Genomic DNA, 17,826 nt, shown 5'->3' with positions numbered 1-17,826 from the left:
TAAAAGTAGGGTTTTTTTCTTAAAAAAAGAGAAAAATAATCATACTACCCCCAAACTTTTGAACGATGATGTATAAATAAAATATCAAATGAAAAAATTTAAAATACAAAAATGATAAAAACTAAACGGCAGCTGCAAGTAAATGATGTCGACCCTTTCTCCAAATTAATTTTTTTTTTTTTATTATTTTACTTAAAACTCCCTTTCCACCCCCTTAAAAGTGTGTTTCTGCTTGATGCATTTAAAATAAATTAAATTGCTGTTATTGAATGCGAGACATTTGAGGTTTGGGTTTTGTGTGCATTTAAAGAGAGACATAAAAGAGCATTTAAAGAGCCATTTTTACTTGGTATTAAAGGTGCAATGCGCAAGTCTCTGAGTTTTTGCAGAACTATGCCCCCTCTGGCGACAAGCGAAACTGCAACCAGACATAGCCAGGTGAGCGTGAAGGCGCATGACGTCACGCCCAGTCTCAAATTCCGTCCCGAATCCCTCTTATTTATTTTACTGTACAGGATTATAGAGGCAATCGCAGTGATCAGAGAAGGGCTCATTCAGCCCATCAGGCAATTGTTTAAGCATGTATGGGTTAGAAAAACGGGTATTTTTAAAATGAAATGTTGCGCATTGCACCTTTAAGAAGCGTTTTCATCAATCCGATCACAAGTGGACTACACTAAATACAGGTGTAAACGGGGTCTAAAACGTTTTGAGCTTGTCCACTTTCAATCACTTCCAGAGTTAGTCAGAAAACACATTTGACGGGATTGCATTCGTAGTGTAAACGCTCATGTGTTCGAATGTGTTAAACATCCTCAAAAGACCACCCACTCCCCGTCTACTCATCTAACGCGTAAACATTATGGGAAGCGCGCTAGTGAGGCGGGATTTAAACTTTGTCGGCTTTAAGACCCAAGTTTGGTTTGAAGATGAAAAACGTACCAAGCACAATGTTCTCTCTCCATTCCTGATTTCTAACACACACTCACAGCGTCCGGCTGGTCTTGCGGCTGTCAGAGCAGAAACGAAATCTGCGGCTCTCCGTATGTTTTTCCGCCGTCTCTTTTTGCGTTTACATGTAAATTGTGCAAGCTTATTTAGATCGAAAACCCATACATTTACCCACCCATAGACCCTCCCCTCAAGAAATCAGGACGGAAGTGGTCGAAAGTGGACAAAAGAGACGGATTAAAACACCAGGTGTAAACGTGAATCATTTACTTGTGATCCGATTGACCGAAACGCATTTTAAAACCAGGTGTAAACTGGGCCCAAATGTATTACTTTCACAGGCCATTGCACACATCTACTTCATAGTAGACTATTTAGTGTACAATGTGGAAGCGGTTTTGCCATTTTAGGTAATTTTGCACGTCATCAAATCAGGAGTTCTGGGCTTCAGTGAGATCATTGTCAATCATCCGTTACGCTTTCACTTCTACATGAACAGCACTGCTTCCGTCTCAACCAGCCCTCCGTCAACTCATATCAGTTGAGCATTCACTCATCCAACCCAAGTGCTTCCTCACCCTGAGATCTGTCTGTCAGATCTGCCTCAGGTGAAGCTCAAAACAGACACATGTCAATCAAAAGTCCTTTTATATCAGAGCATCTGGCCTTTTCAGGCCAACTAAGATTCCCTCAAAAACAACAAAAGCCAGGGGCTCGGAATCACGCAAACGTGGTTAAAATCAGCCCCCGTCTGCTTTCCATTCAGTCCACGTCGAGATCCCAGCTGAGTGTCTGCCGTGTCTCTCTAAGGTCCTCCTCCTACACGCCACATTTCCATAAGAATGCAGCGCGCTCTGCATATCAATCCCAACTCTTAATTAAAGAGCTGCTATATTCCTGCTGGCGTCACACACGCGCGGGAAGTGCGCAGTAGTCCCTTTCTACCCGTTCTGATGGCGCAGGCTATTTGGAAAGCAAATGAGGGAGGTCGATCACAACCGGGACGTGACGCGCACTTTGAGGGCCACCTGATGGAACATCAGTAAACACTCGAGTGTACGAAGACGAGTGAGCGTAAAAAAACCGTCATGATCGCTATCGAGTGCTGGAAATTTGGTAACCTTTCGGTAATGTGTGAAATCTTTTAGTGTGAAGCGTAATGGAAATTAAATATGTAAAAAAAAATTGGAAGAAATTTTTTTTTTACTATGAGAACTATTCTATTAACTATTTGGGGAAAATAAAATAAAAATTATTACTTTATGACAAGTACAAAAAAAGGAATCTACAAAACAGGTTATGTTTACTAAATAGAGATGTCTGTGTATACAAACAAAACAATAATATACACAATTTAAACATTTTTAAGGTTTACCGTTTACTATGAAAGCTATTTTTTTTCGTATCTAAACCAAGGATAAGTCCGTTCACAAGGAGATCAGAAACTCATCTCCAGTCTTTTGGGTCTGAGAACTTGGAGCTAAAGAACACTTGGGATTTATCCAGCTGAGTTCAGCTTGACACATTGGATGAAATCGAAAAGTCCTTTTTTATAATGTCTGCCAGTTTCGGTTCCACCTCTGACAACAAGCCAACCAGGTGCTGGACCTGTAGAAGGAGAAAGGACGAGAAGAACCGTCATTAATCAGAGCCTGTAGGGAGCAGTGTAAAGGAAAAATAAGAACAAGGAAAGAGAAGAACGTACAGCCGTAATATGTTGAGGTACAAGTGTGGCAACAGCAGACACACAGCTTCTCTCTGTCAGATGCCCTTCCTTCACTACCAACGATAAAAGATCCTGAAGATTAAAGGGAAATTTCACAATTTTTAAATTTTTATATCATATATTTTCGAATGTACTTTTTACTTTTATAATATAGAATATAATGCAGTATATGATAATATATCTTGCATTAGAATTTATTTTCATTATCATCATTAATTTATAAATTACATTCAGTACCGTAAATTTAAAATAAATCAATTTAAAGCTATCAAGTTTACAAAATAATTATAAATTATTAAATTCTAATGCAAGGTATTATATCATGTACTACATTATATTATTCCATATTACAAATGTATTAATGTACATTCCAAAAATGTAATGTAGTATGTGATACAATGTATCTTACACTTAGACTTTTATAATATCATACAGTATTTTGAAATGAAATTTATACTTTTTACATAGAATATTTAATAATTAATTAATATTTTGTACACCACTTTTCTAATATAATATATAGAATATATCTTAAACTAGAATTTAATAATGTCTAATTATTCTGTAAACATAATAGCTTTACATTTTTTATTTACATTTTATTTTTATAATAAATCTAATGTAATATAGTAATATAGAATACATTTTTTTATTTAATAGTATAACAGGGTTCCTCAAATCCGGTCCTGGAGGGCCACTGCCCCGCATAGTTTAGTTCCAGTCCTAATCAAACACACCTGAACAAGCTAGTCAAGGTCTTCAGAGATACCAGAAAATGACAGGTAAGTGAGTTTGATCAGGGTTTGTGAGAGTTTGATCAGGACCAGGGCAGGATTTAAAGAACCCTGTAATATAGTATATTACAAGGTTATATAATATATCTTTAATCATTTATTAATATATCTGTAAACTGGATAGCTGCCAATTTCACCTTAGTCAGTTCCATAAGGACGACTGAGAGGAACTCCGCTGTGGTTTCGACTAAAGCTTTGAGCTGAACATCTTCCACTAGTTTCTCTTCTTCTTTCGGTCTCTCTTCTGATTCGGAGTTTCCAGCTGTCCGGCTCTGAAGGTATTCAGCGTTGAACTGCAGAATGCGAACAAGACTTCCTAATAATTCTGCACCTGTGATGAACAAACAGACGTTGAACCCGAAACTGCGATATAATAGCAAACCTTAAACAAACAACACTGCCTCCCATAAATTTGAATTCGATGTTATTTATTCAGTGTGTGTTTCGTACTGATATCCATTTGCAGACTGGAGTGTAACGCGGACAGCAGGGCGAGCGCCGGGGCCAGGAGAGCTTTCTGCTCCTGCAGGATCAGAGGAGGGTCGTCCGCTTGACACAAGTCCTCACATACGATCTTACACACAAATGTCCACACCGCACGACCACACGCTCCATCTGATACTGAGGACAAAGAATTTTTTTTTAAAACATTGCCACAAATTTCACACACCTTTTACATGGGCAGTCAAAAAATAAAGTGAGATAGATAGAAAGAAATTTTTTTATCAATTTTAGTACATTGTGTCATTTTTCATTATTCACGTATAACTTAATTCAATTTAAGAAATTAAAACTTTTATTAAATAAGCATGCATTAAATCAATTACAAGTGACAGTAGACATTTATATTACAAAAGACTTGTTTCAAATAAATGCTGTTATTTTTAACGTTCAATTCACCAAAACCTGAAAAGAGTAGCAGTTTTTTGTACCTTTTTCATTGTAAATATTATTTCCCATCTTACTATACTTTTTTTGATTATGTATATTAAACTCCATTTCTTAATATATTTCCCGTATCATTACCATACCTTCCATATCTACCTGCGATTTATCTCTTGCCATCCACACACACACACACTAATAATTCTTTTTTTTTTTTTTTTTGCATCCTCCAAGCCCTAGTCCAGGGGTTCTCAACTCTGGCCCTCAAGGTCCACTTTCATGCAGAGCTCAGCTCCAGCCCAGATCAAACTCACCTGCCTATAACTTTATAGAAATCCTGAAGATTAGGTGTGTTTCCCAAAAAAAGGGAAAGAGGACCTTGAGGGCCAGAGTTGAGAACCCCTGGTCTAGACAACATCTGGGGTTGTAACATTTAATGGGGGCTCGTTCGGGATTTGAACCCAAGACCTGTAGACCAAAATCAGCATATTGGAATGATTTCTGAAGGATCATGTGACACTGAAGACTGATGATGTTGAAAATTCAGCTTTGATCACAGGATCAAAATATATTCAAATAGAAACCAGTTATTTAAAATTGTAATAACATTTCAAATAGTGCTGTTTTTATTGTATTTTTGATCAAATAAATGCAGCCTTTAGCATAAGAGACTATCATAGAAGGAACATCTCAGTTTATCTAAAAGAAATATATGAACATCTGTATGATGATTACATAATTGTCCCTACGAAAATACACATGCTAAAAACAAATGGATATTTTCAGGGAACAGTGAGGGTCTGTATGTGTGTGTAGGTCTCACCCAGAGCTTGCATGCCCTCTTCTACTGTAGTCAGAAGCTGGAGAGAATGAAGATACACTTCAAGAGCTTCTGGACTCTCTGACCTACAACACAAACATTTGAATAACCCTAAATTCCTATTTAGAAAATTAACATTGATGTGAATCCAGGGGGAACATCTTCTCTTAATCTAGCAGCAGACAGAGGAATGAATAGGTTGGTAAACACCTCAGACAGACAGACAGACGAGCAGAAGGTCACATGACCTTAATTAATATGTCTCACCTAAGCTGCGTGGCAGCCTCAAGCAGAGAGGACGCGATGTCCTGCTGTATGTCCTTGTTTGGGTCACTCTCGCTGGGTGGGGTGGACACCCAACTCTTCATTATCTCCTCATCCTCATCAAAGAGCTTATCCACCAGCTCCCCAACCTTAACCAGCAAATCCACTGCAGAGAGAGAGAGAGAGATACACTTTGGTGTCAAACTATTATCTAATATTAATTAAACTGACATAAAAGGTTTTCAAACACATCAAACATTAGGTTATGCAAGTTAAGTTTTAATGTAAAATATTAAATTATTATTCAAATTAACTTTATTATATATTATTCTTTATATTAAATATGAAAATTTTTTAAATGGCCAAAATATATTATTTAGCTATATTAAGTTATAGTAAGAAAAATAATCAAACAATTATTTCCCTTAAATTTATAGAAAATATAAATTGATCAATAACTACAAGCCAATATTTAGTCCCAAACTAAAGTTAATTGAAAGTTAATTGAAAAAAGGTTCCTTAATAATAAATAATCCTTTTAATTGTTTATTTAATGTTTATTGCTTAAAACAAACAAAAATAAACCACACAAGAACATTTTATTAAATAAAAAAAGTTAATAATTTTAAATGTTTATTTAATGTGTATTTCTAAAAAGCAAACAAAAAACAAGAAAATTATAATAAAACAGTTAATTTAAACAAGTTGATAATCATTTCAAATGTTTAATGCTAAAAAAAAACAAAAAAAAAACAATTAATTAAAAAGTTAATAATAATATTTATATGTTATTTAAATTATTATTATAATTTATTTATAAATATTTAATGTTTATTGCAACAACAAACAAATAAAAAAATAAATATAAATGTTAAGTTAATAATAATTGCTAAAATAAACATAATAATAATATTTCTTGAGCACCAAATCAGCATATTAGAGACACTCCAGTCGAGTAATGGCTGCTGAAAATTCAGGAATAAATTAACTTAAGTTACATAAAAACAAACAAACAAAAAAATATTGAATGTTTATTGCTAAAAATCATACAAAAAAACAACACACACACACAAGGAAATGTAAAAAAAATATGAATGATGCTGTACATGTTTCATTAATGTTTATTACAAAAAAGAAAAAGAAAATATTTTTGAAAAAATGTAAAACTTTTTTTGCCCTATTCATTGAAAGTACCATTTGCAACATCATTAAACATCACTGACCATTGGTGGAGCTGCTCATGATGAAACACAGACTGCCACACGCCGCGGGCTGCTGCCGTATCCTCTCTAGCCACAGCGGGGCGACATCAGGCTGAGACATGCATGTCAGCAGAAGCCTGAAAAAGACACACACCGGCATTCAGAGAAAGTCTAATGTGTCATGTATTGAGAAATGTTCATAGAATTTTGTTACAGGGCTTTATTAGAACTGACCTGCAAGTTTCCAAGAGCGTAGGTGGGTCATTGTCTCCGAGAAGCAGAAGTAACACAGCGCTGAGATATACAGAGAACATGTCAGACATCGCTTCATTTAACATAGTTAGTAGTACTGTATTTACAAAACTAGTTCAATTAACATGAAGAGAAACAGAAAGGGGAAAAGATGCTCTGTGTGTCTGTGTGTGTGTGTGTGTGTGTGTGTGTGTGTACATCTCACCCCAAGTCAGAGTTCTGGCTGAGAAAGACACATGTGTCATGGAAACAGGCCATATTACCCAGAATTCCAACACAGATTTCCTGTAACAAACAGGAATTGACAAAAACACTGAGTAATTATATGAAGTCAAAAGCAAGCAGCAAGGGAAATATGATATATAATTCAGCATACAGGGAAGTTACAGTGGTAAAATGACGTACAGTGAGCCGTGGACTGCGTGACTTTGCGATCACACCCAGCAAGATGTCTGGAGCCTTGAACTCTTGAAGAAAGACAGCCACGTCCTGGAGAGAAAAAGCATGTAATGTGTATATAGATGATGATGGCCATGTAGAAGGGTGTTGAATGCAGTGTGTTACAGTTTACCTTATCCATAGCCATATCCCATACTTTACACAAATCCTCTTCCAGATCATCCGTCAGTTCCATGGAAGAATCACTCTGTCCACTTTCTTGATCTGTCACCATCTGTAAGGTAATTAAAGTACATATTAAGATGTAATTACATAAAATGTCATTTTTAATAACCAACATTATGCAGGCCAATGACTGGGACACCTGAATAAGGCGGGTCAAGGTGCTGAAGAGCCAGTGTTTGCTGTACACCGTCTCCCCGATGGCGTCCGCCTCCTCACCGGCCTCAGTCGCATCTTCCTCGGGTGGAGGCGACGGGTTTCGGTCCATCTCCGGTGAAGCTGCGGTGGAGGATCCACAACTGTCTCCATCCACCTCCTGACAGCATTTGTCATTGTGCTCTGATGAGAAAATCAATAAATGACATGAATGCATGAACTAACCTCTAAAGGATGCATGCATAACCCACCAATACGCAGCATAAAGCGTACAAACATTTTTTAAGTATCTAAACACGTGCACAAACCTCCAATGCACACCAAATGCATGCAAAACTTACAGTAGATGACTACATGTTGGTATGCATTAACTTCTCATGCATGCAAAATAAATAAATACTTTTAATGCCTGCCGTAAATGCATGTATAAATCCTCACTCGAGATCAAAACATAAATGAGCGTTTACTGTAATAACGCGTATAATTCGCGTAATAGATTATATTCGCGTATAATAAGACACGAGTCCACCACGCTTCATTAAAATAAGTGTGAAAACTAACTAGTAAAAACTAGTTCTGGTGTATGTTTAAGGCTCGAGGTTTATACCGGCTTATTTTTTTATTATAATTCCAGTTAAACAACGTGGCAAATATTGATTTAATTAAATAAACATTGCTGAGAAGAGAAACACTACCTTAATAACTAACCCGAATGTCCTGACTTACCCATTATAACGACTTTCCACAAATAACGCTAACGTTAGAGGCTCAGGAATATTAAGCATGGGAAAAATTAATTTTAAGCTTCATGGTTTGTTTGGACGTTTTGAATAAGCACATGAAGCAGTACTTCCGCTCACAACTCTACAAAGCATGATGGGAAAGAATAAAAAATAAATAAAGTGGGTAGAAAGGCATTCGCACGAAATAACGTCTTCAAATAAATGGGTGGAGCTAGCTTGTGTCACAGTTTGTCAAGTAAATATTTTTACTACGCAACACATATTTGAAATTCAATGGCTATTAGAGTTTCAGTGTATTCAGCTGTAATCATTCTGCTGAACCTGACCGAAGCAACACATTGTCATATGTTACCTCTCTGGCTGAACAAGTTGAGCAGGGGCTTTAAGATTGTTTTTTGCAGGATTTTTAACTTGTATGTCAGTTAAAAATGGATTTAATTCAACGATTAATTTTTTTTTATTAGAGTACAACAATTCTGTTAAAGCAAAGCAAAGCATAGAAAAAAACAAAAAAAACAAACAAAAAAAAAACGTATTTGAATGCGGGTCAATGAGGGTTTCTGGGCCTCCGTTCGCCCCCTACAGGAAGAATCCTTATTGTCTTTTTAAAAAACAGCTTTTTTTTGTCAAAGGTTCTTCCTTTCTCAGACTGCGTAGATTGAACGGCTAGTTCACCCAAAAATTAAAACTCTGTCGTCATTTACTCTCCCTCAAGTTGTTCCAAACCTGTGTGAATTTCTTTCTTCTGCTGAACTCAAAAGAATATATTGTAAAGAATGTGGGTAACCAAACAGACCCAAGGCCCCATTGACTCCCATAGTATGGGGAAAAAAATCGTCCCCTTGGAATTATAAGGTTCTATCTGACATTTTTGTCAAAATTTAGTTATTCACATATTCTTATTCTGTGACCACTTCTTTACATTATGTGATGTTGTTTTTTAAGTTGTGTACATTTTGGAACTTTTTATTTAGAAAATAAAAAGGTTATTTCTACACAGTCGAATGGAATGCAAAAACTTTAAAGCTCAATATCTCAAAACTGCTCAGAACGCAGATAGAACCTTATAATTCCAAGGGGACGAAATACTATGCGAGTCAATAGGGCTTTTCACACTGCGCTTAAAGGATGAGTTCATTCCAGAATTAAAATTTCCTGATAATTTACTCACCCCCATGTCATCCAAGATATTCATTCTTTCTTCAGTCAAAAAAGAAATTAAGGTTTTTGAGGAAAACATTTCAGGATTTTTCTCCATATAGTGTAGTGTGCTTCAATGGGGTCCAACGGGCTGAAGATCTAAATTGCAGTTTCAGTGCAGCTTCAAAAGGGCTCACACGATCGCAGCCGGAGCTCCGGAGCCGAATGACCCAGGGTTAAGTAGTTCCAGTGTAGCCTGGTTACCCACATTCTTCAAAATATCTTCTTTTGTGTTCAGCAGAAGAAAGAAATTCATACAGGTTTGGAACAATTTGAGGGTTAGTACATTTTTGGGTGAACTATCCCTTTAACAACAGTGTCTTTGTGCTCTTTATTGATCAATGATCTAAAACAAATGTACAACATAATTCTCATTTTAGGTCATAACAGCTTTCATGTTTCAGTGTAATCTGAGAGTTTTGGATCACTGTATATGTGCGTATACTGCATAATGTAATGTTCAACATTTTTGTAGGCAACAAATGATTCAGAATTTGAAATGAATCACAAATTGTAGTAAATTGGTCAAATCTAAAGTGTTGTCCTCATCTCAATGGTCAGATTGTACACTTTCCTAGGAATTACTCTTGAACTGACTTGAACTCAGCACTTCTGATTAACGAGTCAATGTACTGCAGTCTTGACTCACTGTACATACACAACATACATGTCAAATGAGGCAGTGTCAATAGAAACTCACAGCACTACATCAGTGTTGGTTTATCTAATCAATAGTATATGTTTGTTCCCTCCCTTTGCCAACAATGTGCCCTGTTTCATGTAAGGATATTTCTGAAGAACAGCTGTTTCTTCTTGTCAATACTTGCGTTTGCAGTGCCACAAAAAGGTGGAGCCATCATCTTGCTTTACATGCACATCAAAAAACTTATGTTTGCCTTTGGAGGAACTTTTGCGCTACTGAGAGAAGTTGTTTGAATGCTTAGCCAGCTCTCAATATCAGCAAATTATGATATTTGCTGTTGATTGAACAATGATTTACAAAGGAGTAGGCTACCTAAATTTACTTTCTGTCTGATGGCCTATCAGTCTTCCTAGTATCCACTGTGTCTAGTAATAAATTGGGCCCTGTCAATATTCCCTTTTTGTGTTAAATTACAGATATTAGGAAGCCTTTAGATAAAAAGGTGTTTCATGTTTTATTTTTGTATATCTTAATTTGAAAAGGAAAATAACTTTTTTCAATTATGATGGATGTTTACAGATGAATGCATATGTATTACTGCTGTGAGTTTAAAATTATATAATTATATAAGAGTACATTATATATATATATATATATATATATATATATATATATATATATGTATATATGTAATAGCCTAGGCTACATATCAAATATTTCTGTTTGTATATTTCTATATAATGTTTATAGCCTTCCCCTGTCTGTCTGTCTGTTTGTAATATGTGTAGGCTATATGTATTGTTGATGTTCTGACTGAAGATTGACTTTGAAAAAATAAATAAAAAATCTGTAATTAGAGAAAAGTTGCTACTAGCCTACTACTTTGGCTGCATCCGAAAACTTAAAAATATTGCTTTCGGAGGCTGCTTTACAAGGTAGGAATTAATGCACGTCCGAATCCTGTGTTAGCTTCACTGAATTCCTGTCTCCTGATATGCCTTCATCTGATAGATTTTTTTTTTATGGCAGCATGTTGTTTCCTCTGCTGCCTTTGATATCCCACAATCCTACACTGTGCTTTGCTTTCCATTCTGTGACAGTTGAGAAAGGAAAGATGGCGTCTTAAAGTTGCGGTTGGTTGTCAGTTAATTGTGTGTAAATGTAAGTTTTTGACCAACGTTTTCCGCTTCTGATGTCATTTCTAACGAGAAATTACTATTATAGTAATAAAAAATTCGCTTAGTTCTCACCAAAGCTTGCTCTTTGTTGTAGATCATTAAACCGTTATGCTGCCTCATAAGTCTGTCCGAACTCCGAAATCAGTTTTGTAAGGTACAGTCGTGCACGAACTCTGCCTGCAAAGTCATTGCCTATAAGGAAGCGAGGCAAGTCAGGCCCATTCACACACCAAGAACGATAACTATAACGATAACAATTCGCGTCCACACCAACGAACGATAACGGTCTTTATATTATAAGCACGCGCCCGCGTTGTGGTTTCAAAGTTGCGAAAATGGATGACCTGCTTCTGCTTTACCTTACACAAAAACATCACAAGAAAAACAGGCGCTTTTTGTACATGATACAAGAGGAGTTGGGAGAATCCGTCACTGATTAGAGAGTTGTCGTCTATTAAAGACTATTATTCATTGTTTTGAATGAATCAATATCAGTTTGTTGCATTTACAACATTTTAACATCATTGCTATTAACAGCAGATGTCCTCAGCATGCTACGTTTCAAGCGCATCTAAACAGTGAATCTAGTCTAGTAAACATCTAACAGTGAATTTAGCTGACGAAGTCAATAGTGGAATAAAAACAACGCCTAGTCAACACCTTTATAGCCTATATAATGCCTTTTTCCACTGCAACTTAAAAGGAAGCAATACAATGCTGTTGAAACTAGTGCTAGATACCTGTAATTTTGTTACATTATTTGCTAGCCTGCATAACGATCTCTTTTTTAATACTTCTCACCAGTTATTGATACGACCTATTGCTTTCCATATCCATTTTTTACAGTAGGCTATCCTTGAAAAGGGGGTTTGACTTGTCTAACAGTGTTGGATTTTTCTGTACCTGGGCGATTAACTTCTCCACAATGTAATCTGCACTTTAAATGCGCGAGCCCTTTCAATTCGAGTGGATTCTGATTGGCTGTCAGGGTTTTATAATTCGACAGCTGAAAAAAAAAAAATCGTTCTGAAAGTGATTCTAACAATATCGTTCCTCATATCTTTATCGTTATATTATAGTTATCGTCCTTGGTGTGAACAGGCCTAATCTCATTTCACAGATAGTTTGTTTCTGTAGGCTACTGTTGCAATATCAACAATGTCGATACAATGTAAAGTATTTGCTCTGGCTGTTGTTTCAAATTATTGTCCGTTATGCTTGTTGTTGTCATCTGTTGCTTTTATGCAGGCAGAGTGTGGCGGTTGGTCGGTGTTGTATTTGTCCCGCCCCTCCTCCACTGTGATTGGACGGCTGAGTAAAAAGTGACAGTGATGTACGCTGCGTTTTACCGAAAAGTTGAACATTCTTCAACTCTCGGCAACCGGTAAAAAACGCCGAGCGCTCCCACTGAAAACAATTGTTACAATTTGAAAAATACGCTAGCCTTCTGGAAAAAAATACCTTGGTGGACATGTAGGCTACATGGGCTAAGTTTTCGGACGCAGCCTTTGACTCATGTGTGGGACTCAACTCGCTAAATCTTGCACCTCCAATCACCCGTTTAAAAGAAACACCGAACAGAGGCTACAAGAGCTCGTAATAAAACGAGAATCAAAGCTGTTTTTGAGTGCAGAAAGTGAATTCTTTCTTTGGTAGGCCTACTTTTTTTTGACTGACAAGTTGTATTAATTGTTTCATGTGCTATTGTAATGATAATACGGCAGGTGTATTAGTACTCCAACACACCCTTATGTGCAATATCAGAGTTTTTTTAGTTTAAGGCAAAAACGGGTTTAACTGACAGGAGGCGCTGTCGGGACGGTTGAAACAGTGTTTAACCGTCCCGACAGCGCATCCTTCCAGTTAAACCTGGTCATAAAACCGCTGTAAATGTGGTCACACTGTGTTTAAGTGTTTAAGCATTGAATAAAAAAGTGTTTTGCAATAAATAATGAAAAAACATTACATCTGTGATCATTGTGACATGAATTTTACCTGTTCATGGTTATTTAGCCTATAGGCTGTTCATAGATGGTTATTTACCCTATACGGTTCATAATTCATATAGGCTACTGTTCCTTGACTTGTGATTCTTTTAATACAAATTCATTTTCAATTACGCAACACGTTATCTTTTTAATAATCATCAATTGTGCAATATCTTCAATAAATTTCATTTAGCCTATCGTCTTCCGGTTGACCTCGTTTTCTTCATAAGAACAGGCTATTCAACTAGCAAACACTCGATATGACTCAAGGAAGAGATGTAAGAATATGAATTGTGAACGGATTTGTCTGTCTTCGTCAAAATAGCCTATAAGAAAGAGCACGCAAAATGCGAATAGGCTTATCGCCTATTTTTTTATATGACGACAGAACAAAATTGTTAATATGAACCTTTAAATAAAAAAAATATATAAAAAATATGTTTGTAACAATATCTACATAACTTACTTGTCATGTATTGTTCATAAAATCAAGCATTAGATGAATAGTTGCCATTTAAACTGTTATGTTTCAACGGGACGATTGAAACAAAGCACAACTACTGTTCAAAGTAAATTTATACTTAAATCATTATATATTTGTACCGAATAACACATGATACTAAGAGAACACATATGTGAGTTGTTGATCACAAAAAAAAAAAAATCTATCTGTAACCTTATCTTAGAAAACAACGTTTATCTGAAAAGTGTTTCAACCGTCCCGGCTCTCCCCTATCCTTGAAAAGAGGGTTTGACTTGTCTAACAGTGTTGGATTTTTCTGTACCTGGGCGATTAACTTCTCCACAATGTAATCTGCACTTTAAATGCGCGAGCCCTTTCAATTCGAGTGGATTCTGATTGGCTGTCAGGGTTTTATAATTCGACAGCTGAAAAAAAAAAAATCGTTCTGAAAGTGATTCTAACAATATCGTTCCTCATATCTTTATCGTTATATTATAGTTATCGTCCTTGGTGTGAACAGGCCTAATCTCATTTCACAGATAGTTTGTTTCTGTAGGCTGTTGCAATATCAACAATGTCGATAAAGTATTTGCTCTGGCTGTTGTTTCAAATTATTGTCCGTTATGCTTGTTGTTGTCATCAGTTGCTTTTATGCAGGCAGAGTGTGGCGGTTGGTCGGTGTTGTATTTGTCCCGCCCCTCCTCCACTGTGATTGGACGGCTGAGTAAAAAGTGACAGTGATGTGCGCTGCGTTTTACCGAAAAGTTGAACATTCAACTCTCGGCAACCGGTAAAAAACGCCGAGCGCTCCCACTGAAAACAATTGTTACAATTTGAAAAATACGCTAGCCTTCTGGAAAAAAATACCTTGGTGGACACGTAGGCTACATGGGCTAAGTTTTCGGACGCAGCCTTTGACTCATGTGTGGGATTAGTATAGGTTAGCTAACGTTAGTCGTCACAACATGCGAGAAAGGTTGACAAGGAACTCGCTAAATCTTGCACCTCCAATCACCCGTTTAAAAGAAACACCGAACAGAGGCTACAAGAGCTCGTAATAAAACGAGAATCAACAGTGGCTTGGCTTTTCAGAGATGGCGCGAACTGAGGGACTTGAAATGTTGAAAAAACGATGCAGAGATTGCAGTTACTCAACAGGTAAGGTAATTTTACTGAACAGATAAATTGTAACTCTGTGAAGCATTATCTACTGCAAAGGGTCATTTCATGGGTTGGTGTAGTGCCCCAGCAAACACAGAACGTTGGCGCAACGTACCCAACCTTCTAATAACGTTTTAACAACATGGCCAAAAGGTTGCTATAACTACGTTGTGTGGTGAAGGTTGTTACAGCGTTGTCACAATGTTGACATTAAACCACCATTCAGGGCCATTGCTTAAGGTTGTGCCAACGGTGTCTGGACAACCACTGGACAAATTATGTACTCATCACTGCCCTGAAGCGCGAAAATCAGCCTTTTGAATTTCAACTGACCGTTGGGCCGTCTCATTCTTCATCAAGCAAGGATACGTGAGAATTGCGTTTAAATTACTTCAATTAAATATGATACGTAATTATTCAAACACAACCTACAACTTCCTTATCTGATGTGACATTTTTTTGAACATCATCTGGTCAGGTATTACAAATATTTAACTTTATGCCAAAAGTATGAAGCCAAAATGACTTTAATGATGAGTAATTGATTTCAGCACTCATTGAACAGGCAGCGACGCGTAACCTACTTGTTGCACGTTAATATTTTGTACTTTTTTTGGAAACGCACAGAGAATATTTTTTTTTGTAACTGCTCGCACACCTGTTTATATTTTCCTTTGATTTGTCGTCTCATTCGTTTCTTTGCCAGATTTTCGCATGTTTGCTCATGCTAGTTAGTCCACTCCCTGTATAATAGTTTTTTTTTTTTTTTTTTTTTCACAAATGTATGACTTTTGGAAGTGCAATTTGATTACCATATGTAACGTTAGTTTTAATAAAGTTGAATTAGCTAACCTTCTATGTCATTTTTACTCTTCAAAGTGTACACTTGCAGGTGTTGATTATAATGAATTTACTGTTATGCCCATAAATAATAATAAGGATAAACAATATTTTAAAAGTATTTCACATGTTAATGAAATCTGATGTAATATTATAATGCGTATTTGGCTTGCTGTCCGGGGGGAGGGCTCCGAGCTCGGAATTCGGCCCGACCCCAGAGTACTCCCCCCTATAAATGTATAGATCATAGGTATCAATATGAGCAGACCCAGCCGAAAGTGAGGTGATGGGGTGGTGGCGGGATGCTGAGAAATTAGTCATGAGACAGGAGGTAAGGGAAGGCTTTATTTATACTGGCTTCTTCTTGTGCTGATTGGATGATTACCTGAACATGCTCCTCCCGAACTTTGTTACATAAAACTTCATATAATTATATAACATATGACTAATTAAAAATGAACCACAAAACATAACATGCTACATGGGGGATATCTATATAGCCCTATCTAGATAAAAAAAAAAAAATTGTCAGAAGGTCGTCTCTCAGTTGCTGAATGTCGCGTAGCAACGTTGCGACAGCCCTGTCATGTCTTACAATTCTACGTTGTTACAATGTTGCGAGCACGTAGACAGCGACGTTGCCAATAGCAGAAATGCAACGTGCCACAGACGTTGCCACAATGTAAATGTGTTTGCTGGGGCTGTGCTGGAATTTATTTTCAAGGAAGTATTGTGTGTCTATATTAATGGCTGTAGTTACAGTAATGTCTTCAGCTAGTCAGCTTAAAGGCCCCCTGACATCAAAAGTTAAGTTTTTTAGCTTTTAGTATGAAAATGTCAGGCTTAAGGTTGTGAATAAGCTGGTGTGTTCCAAACCAATGACAAAATTCGCATTTAGGAGAAATAAGCATTCAAAACTATGACAGTCTCTCTCTTCCTCTAAAATGGATCATGGATTATAATGACGTCACCGCGGACTTCATCTTCTCATCAAATCTTCTGTCCAATCAAATGCTCTCTAGAATCTTAAGTGTCCGGCCTCCTATGCTATACATTTCACCTGGCCAAAGCGACCATCGTTGACAGACACGTCGCGGAGCAATATGGGTTTTTGCCAGGGTCGATATTGTCCCGACCACTTTTTGAAACATCTCGTGGCACAGATGTACATACCGTAACACAAATAAATAAAACATCTCCAATTAACTAGCAGGGCATTCATTTTGTTTGTTTGTCAAACAAGAGGCGTTCTTGCACTGAAATGTGTTGTTTTTTATAGACTGATATACAACCACTGATTAACATATTCGGTTTTGATGAGAAAAAAGAAAAGACCTTTTGACTCATCTACATCTACTCATCTTCTCGGTTTTGATGAGAAAAAAAACACCTATATGAGTGAGGATTAGAACCCAGAACCTCTGACACACATGGCAAGAGTTCTGCCACTAACCCATGAAAGCACGAAAGATATTTGTGGATCTATGGATTTATTCACGTGAAAATTCTCGGCACTAACAATATACATTAGTAGATCTCATTAAATGGCAAATTAAACCCAATGTACTATTGAAATTGATTTCTGGACATCATAATGTTATTTTTCCAAACATTTATATTGTTTTTTCTGTTTGTTTGAATGTTTGTTTTGTTTTTTTTGTTTAATTTTTAAACCATTTTTTCAGACCTTTTGACTCGTCTACTACTGTATAAATACTGTAAATGCTTTTGATGACAAATGTTTAATATTTGAATGAATCATATTTCTAAAGGTCCACAGGGTCAAGCATTATTAGAAAAAAATACCCATAGATAGTTATGGATGACATCACATTTCTCACAAGGCAAAAATCTTTAACTAGAAAAGGATCAGGATATGACCGCTGCCAGATGGTCAGTGATTAGTTTGTTTTAATTCATGAAAGCACAGGTGGCATTC

General features: G+C 36.6%; 1 protein-coding gene across 1 annotated transcript; it reads right to left on the bottom strand.

The window, feature by feature from the left end:
* Positions 1–2,237: 2,237 nt before the first annotated feature.
* On the bottom strand, positions 2,238–8,550 carry saal1 (serum amyloid A-like 1). Its single transcript, XM_082159504.1, has 13 exons — positions 8,398–8,550; positions 7,658–7,854; positions 7,466–7,567; positions 7,300–7,383; positions 7,100–7,179; positions 6,877–6,936; positions 6,664–6,779; positions 5,444–5,606; positions 5,180–5,262; positions 3,922–4,092; positions 3,609–3,802; positions 2,657–2,749; positions 2,238–2,559 (listed from the first exon to the last, which is right to left on the bottom strand). The coding sequence occupies exons 1-13, from the start codon at positions 8,399–8,401 to the stop codon at positions 2,464–2,466; spliced, it is 1,443 nt and encodes a 480-aa protein (XP_082015630.1). The 5' UTR covers positions 8,402–8,550; the 3' UTR covers positions 2,238–2,463.
* Positions 8,551–17,826: the final 9,276 nt, after the last annotated feature.

Source organism: Leuciscus leuciscus (assembly GCF_965113295.1).
Source record: "Leuciscus leuciscus genome assembly, chromosome: 25".
NCBI classification, from domain to species: Eukaryota; Metazoa; Chordata; class Actinopteri; order Cypriniformes; family Leuciscidae; genus Leuciscus; species Leuciscus leuciscus.
This window is presented reverse-complemented; position numbering and strand designations above follow the sequence as displayed.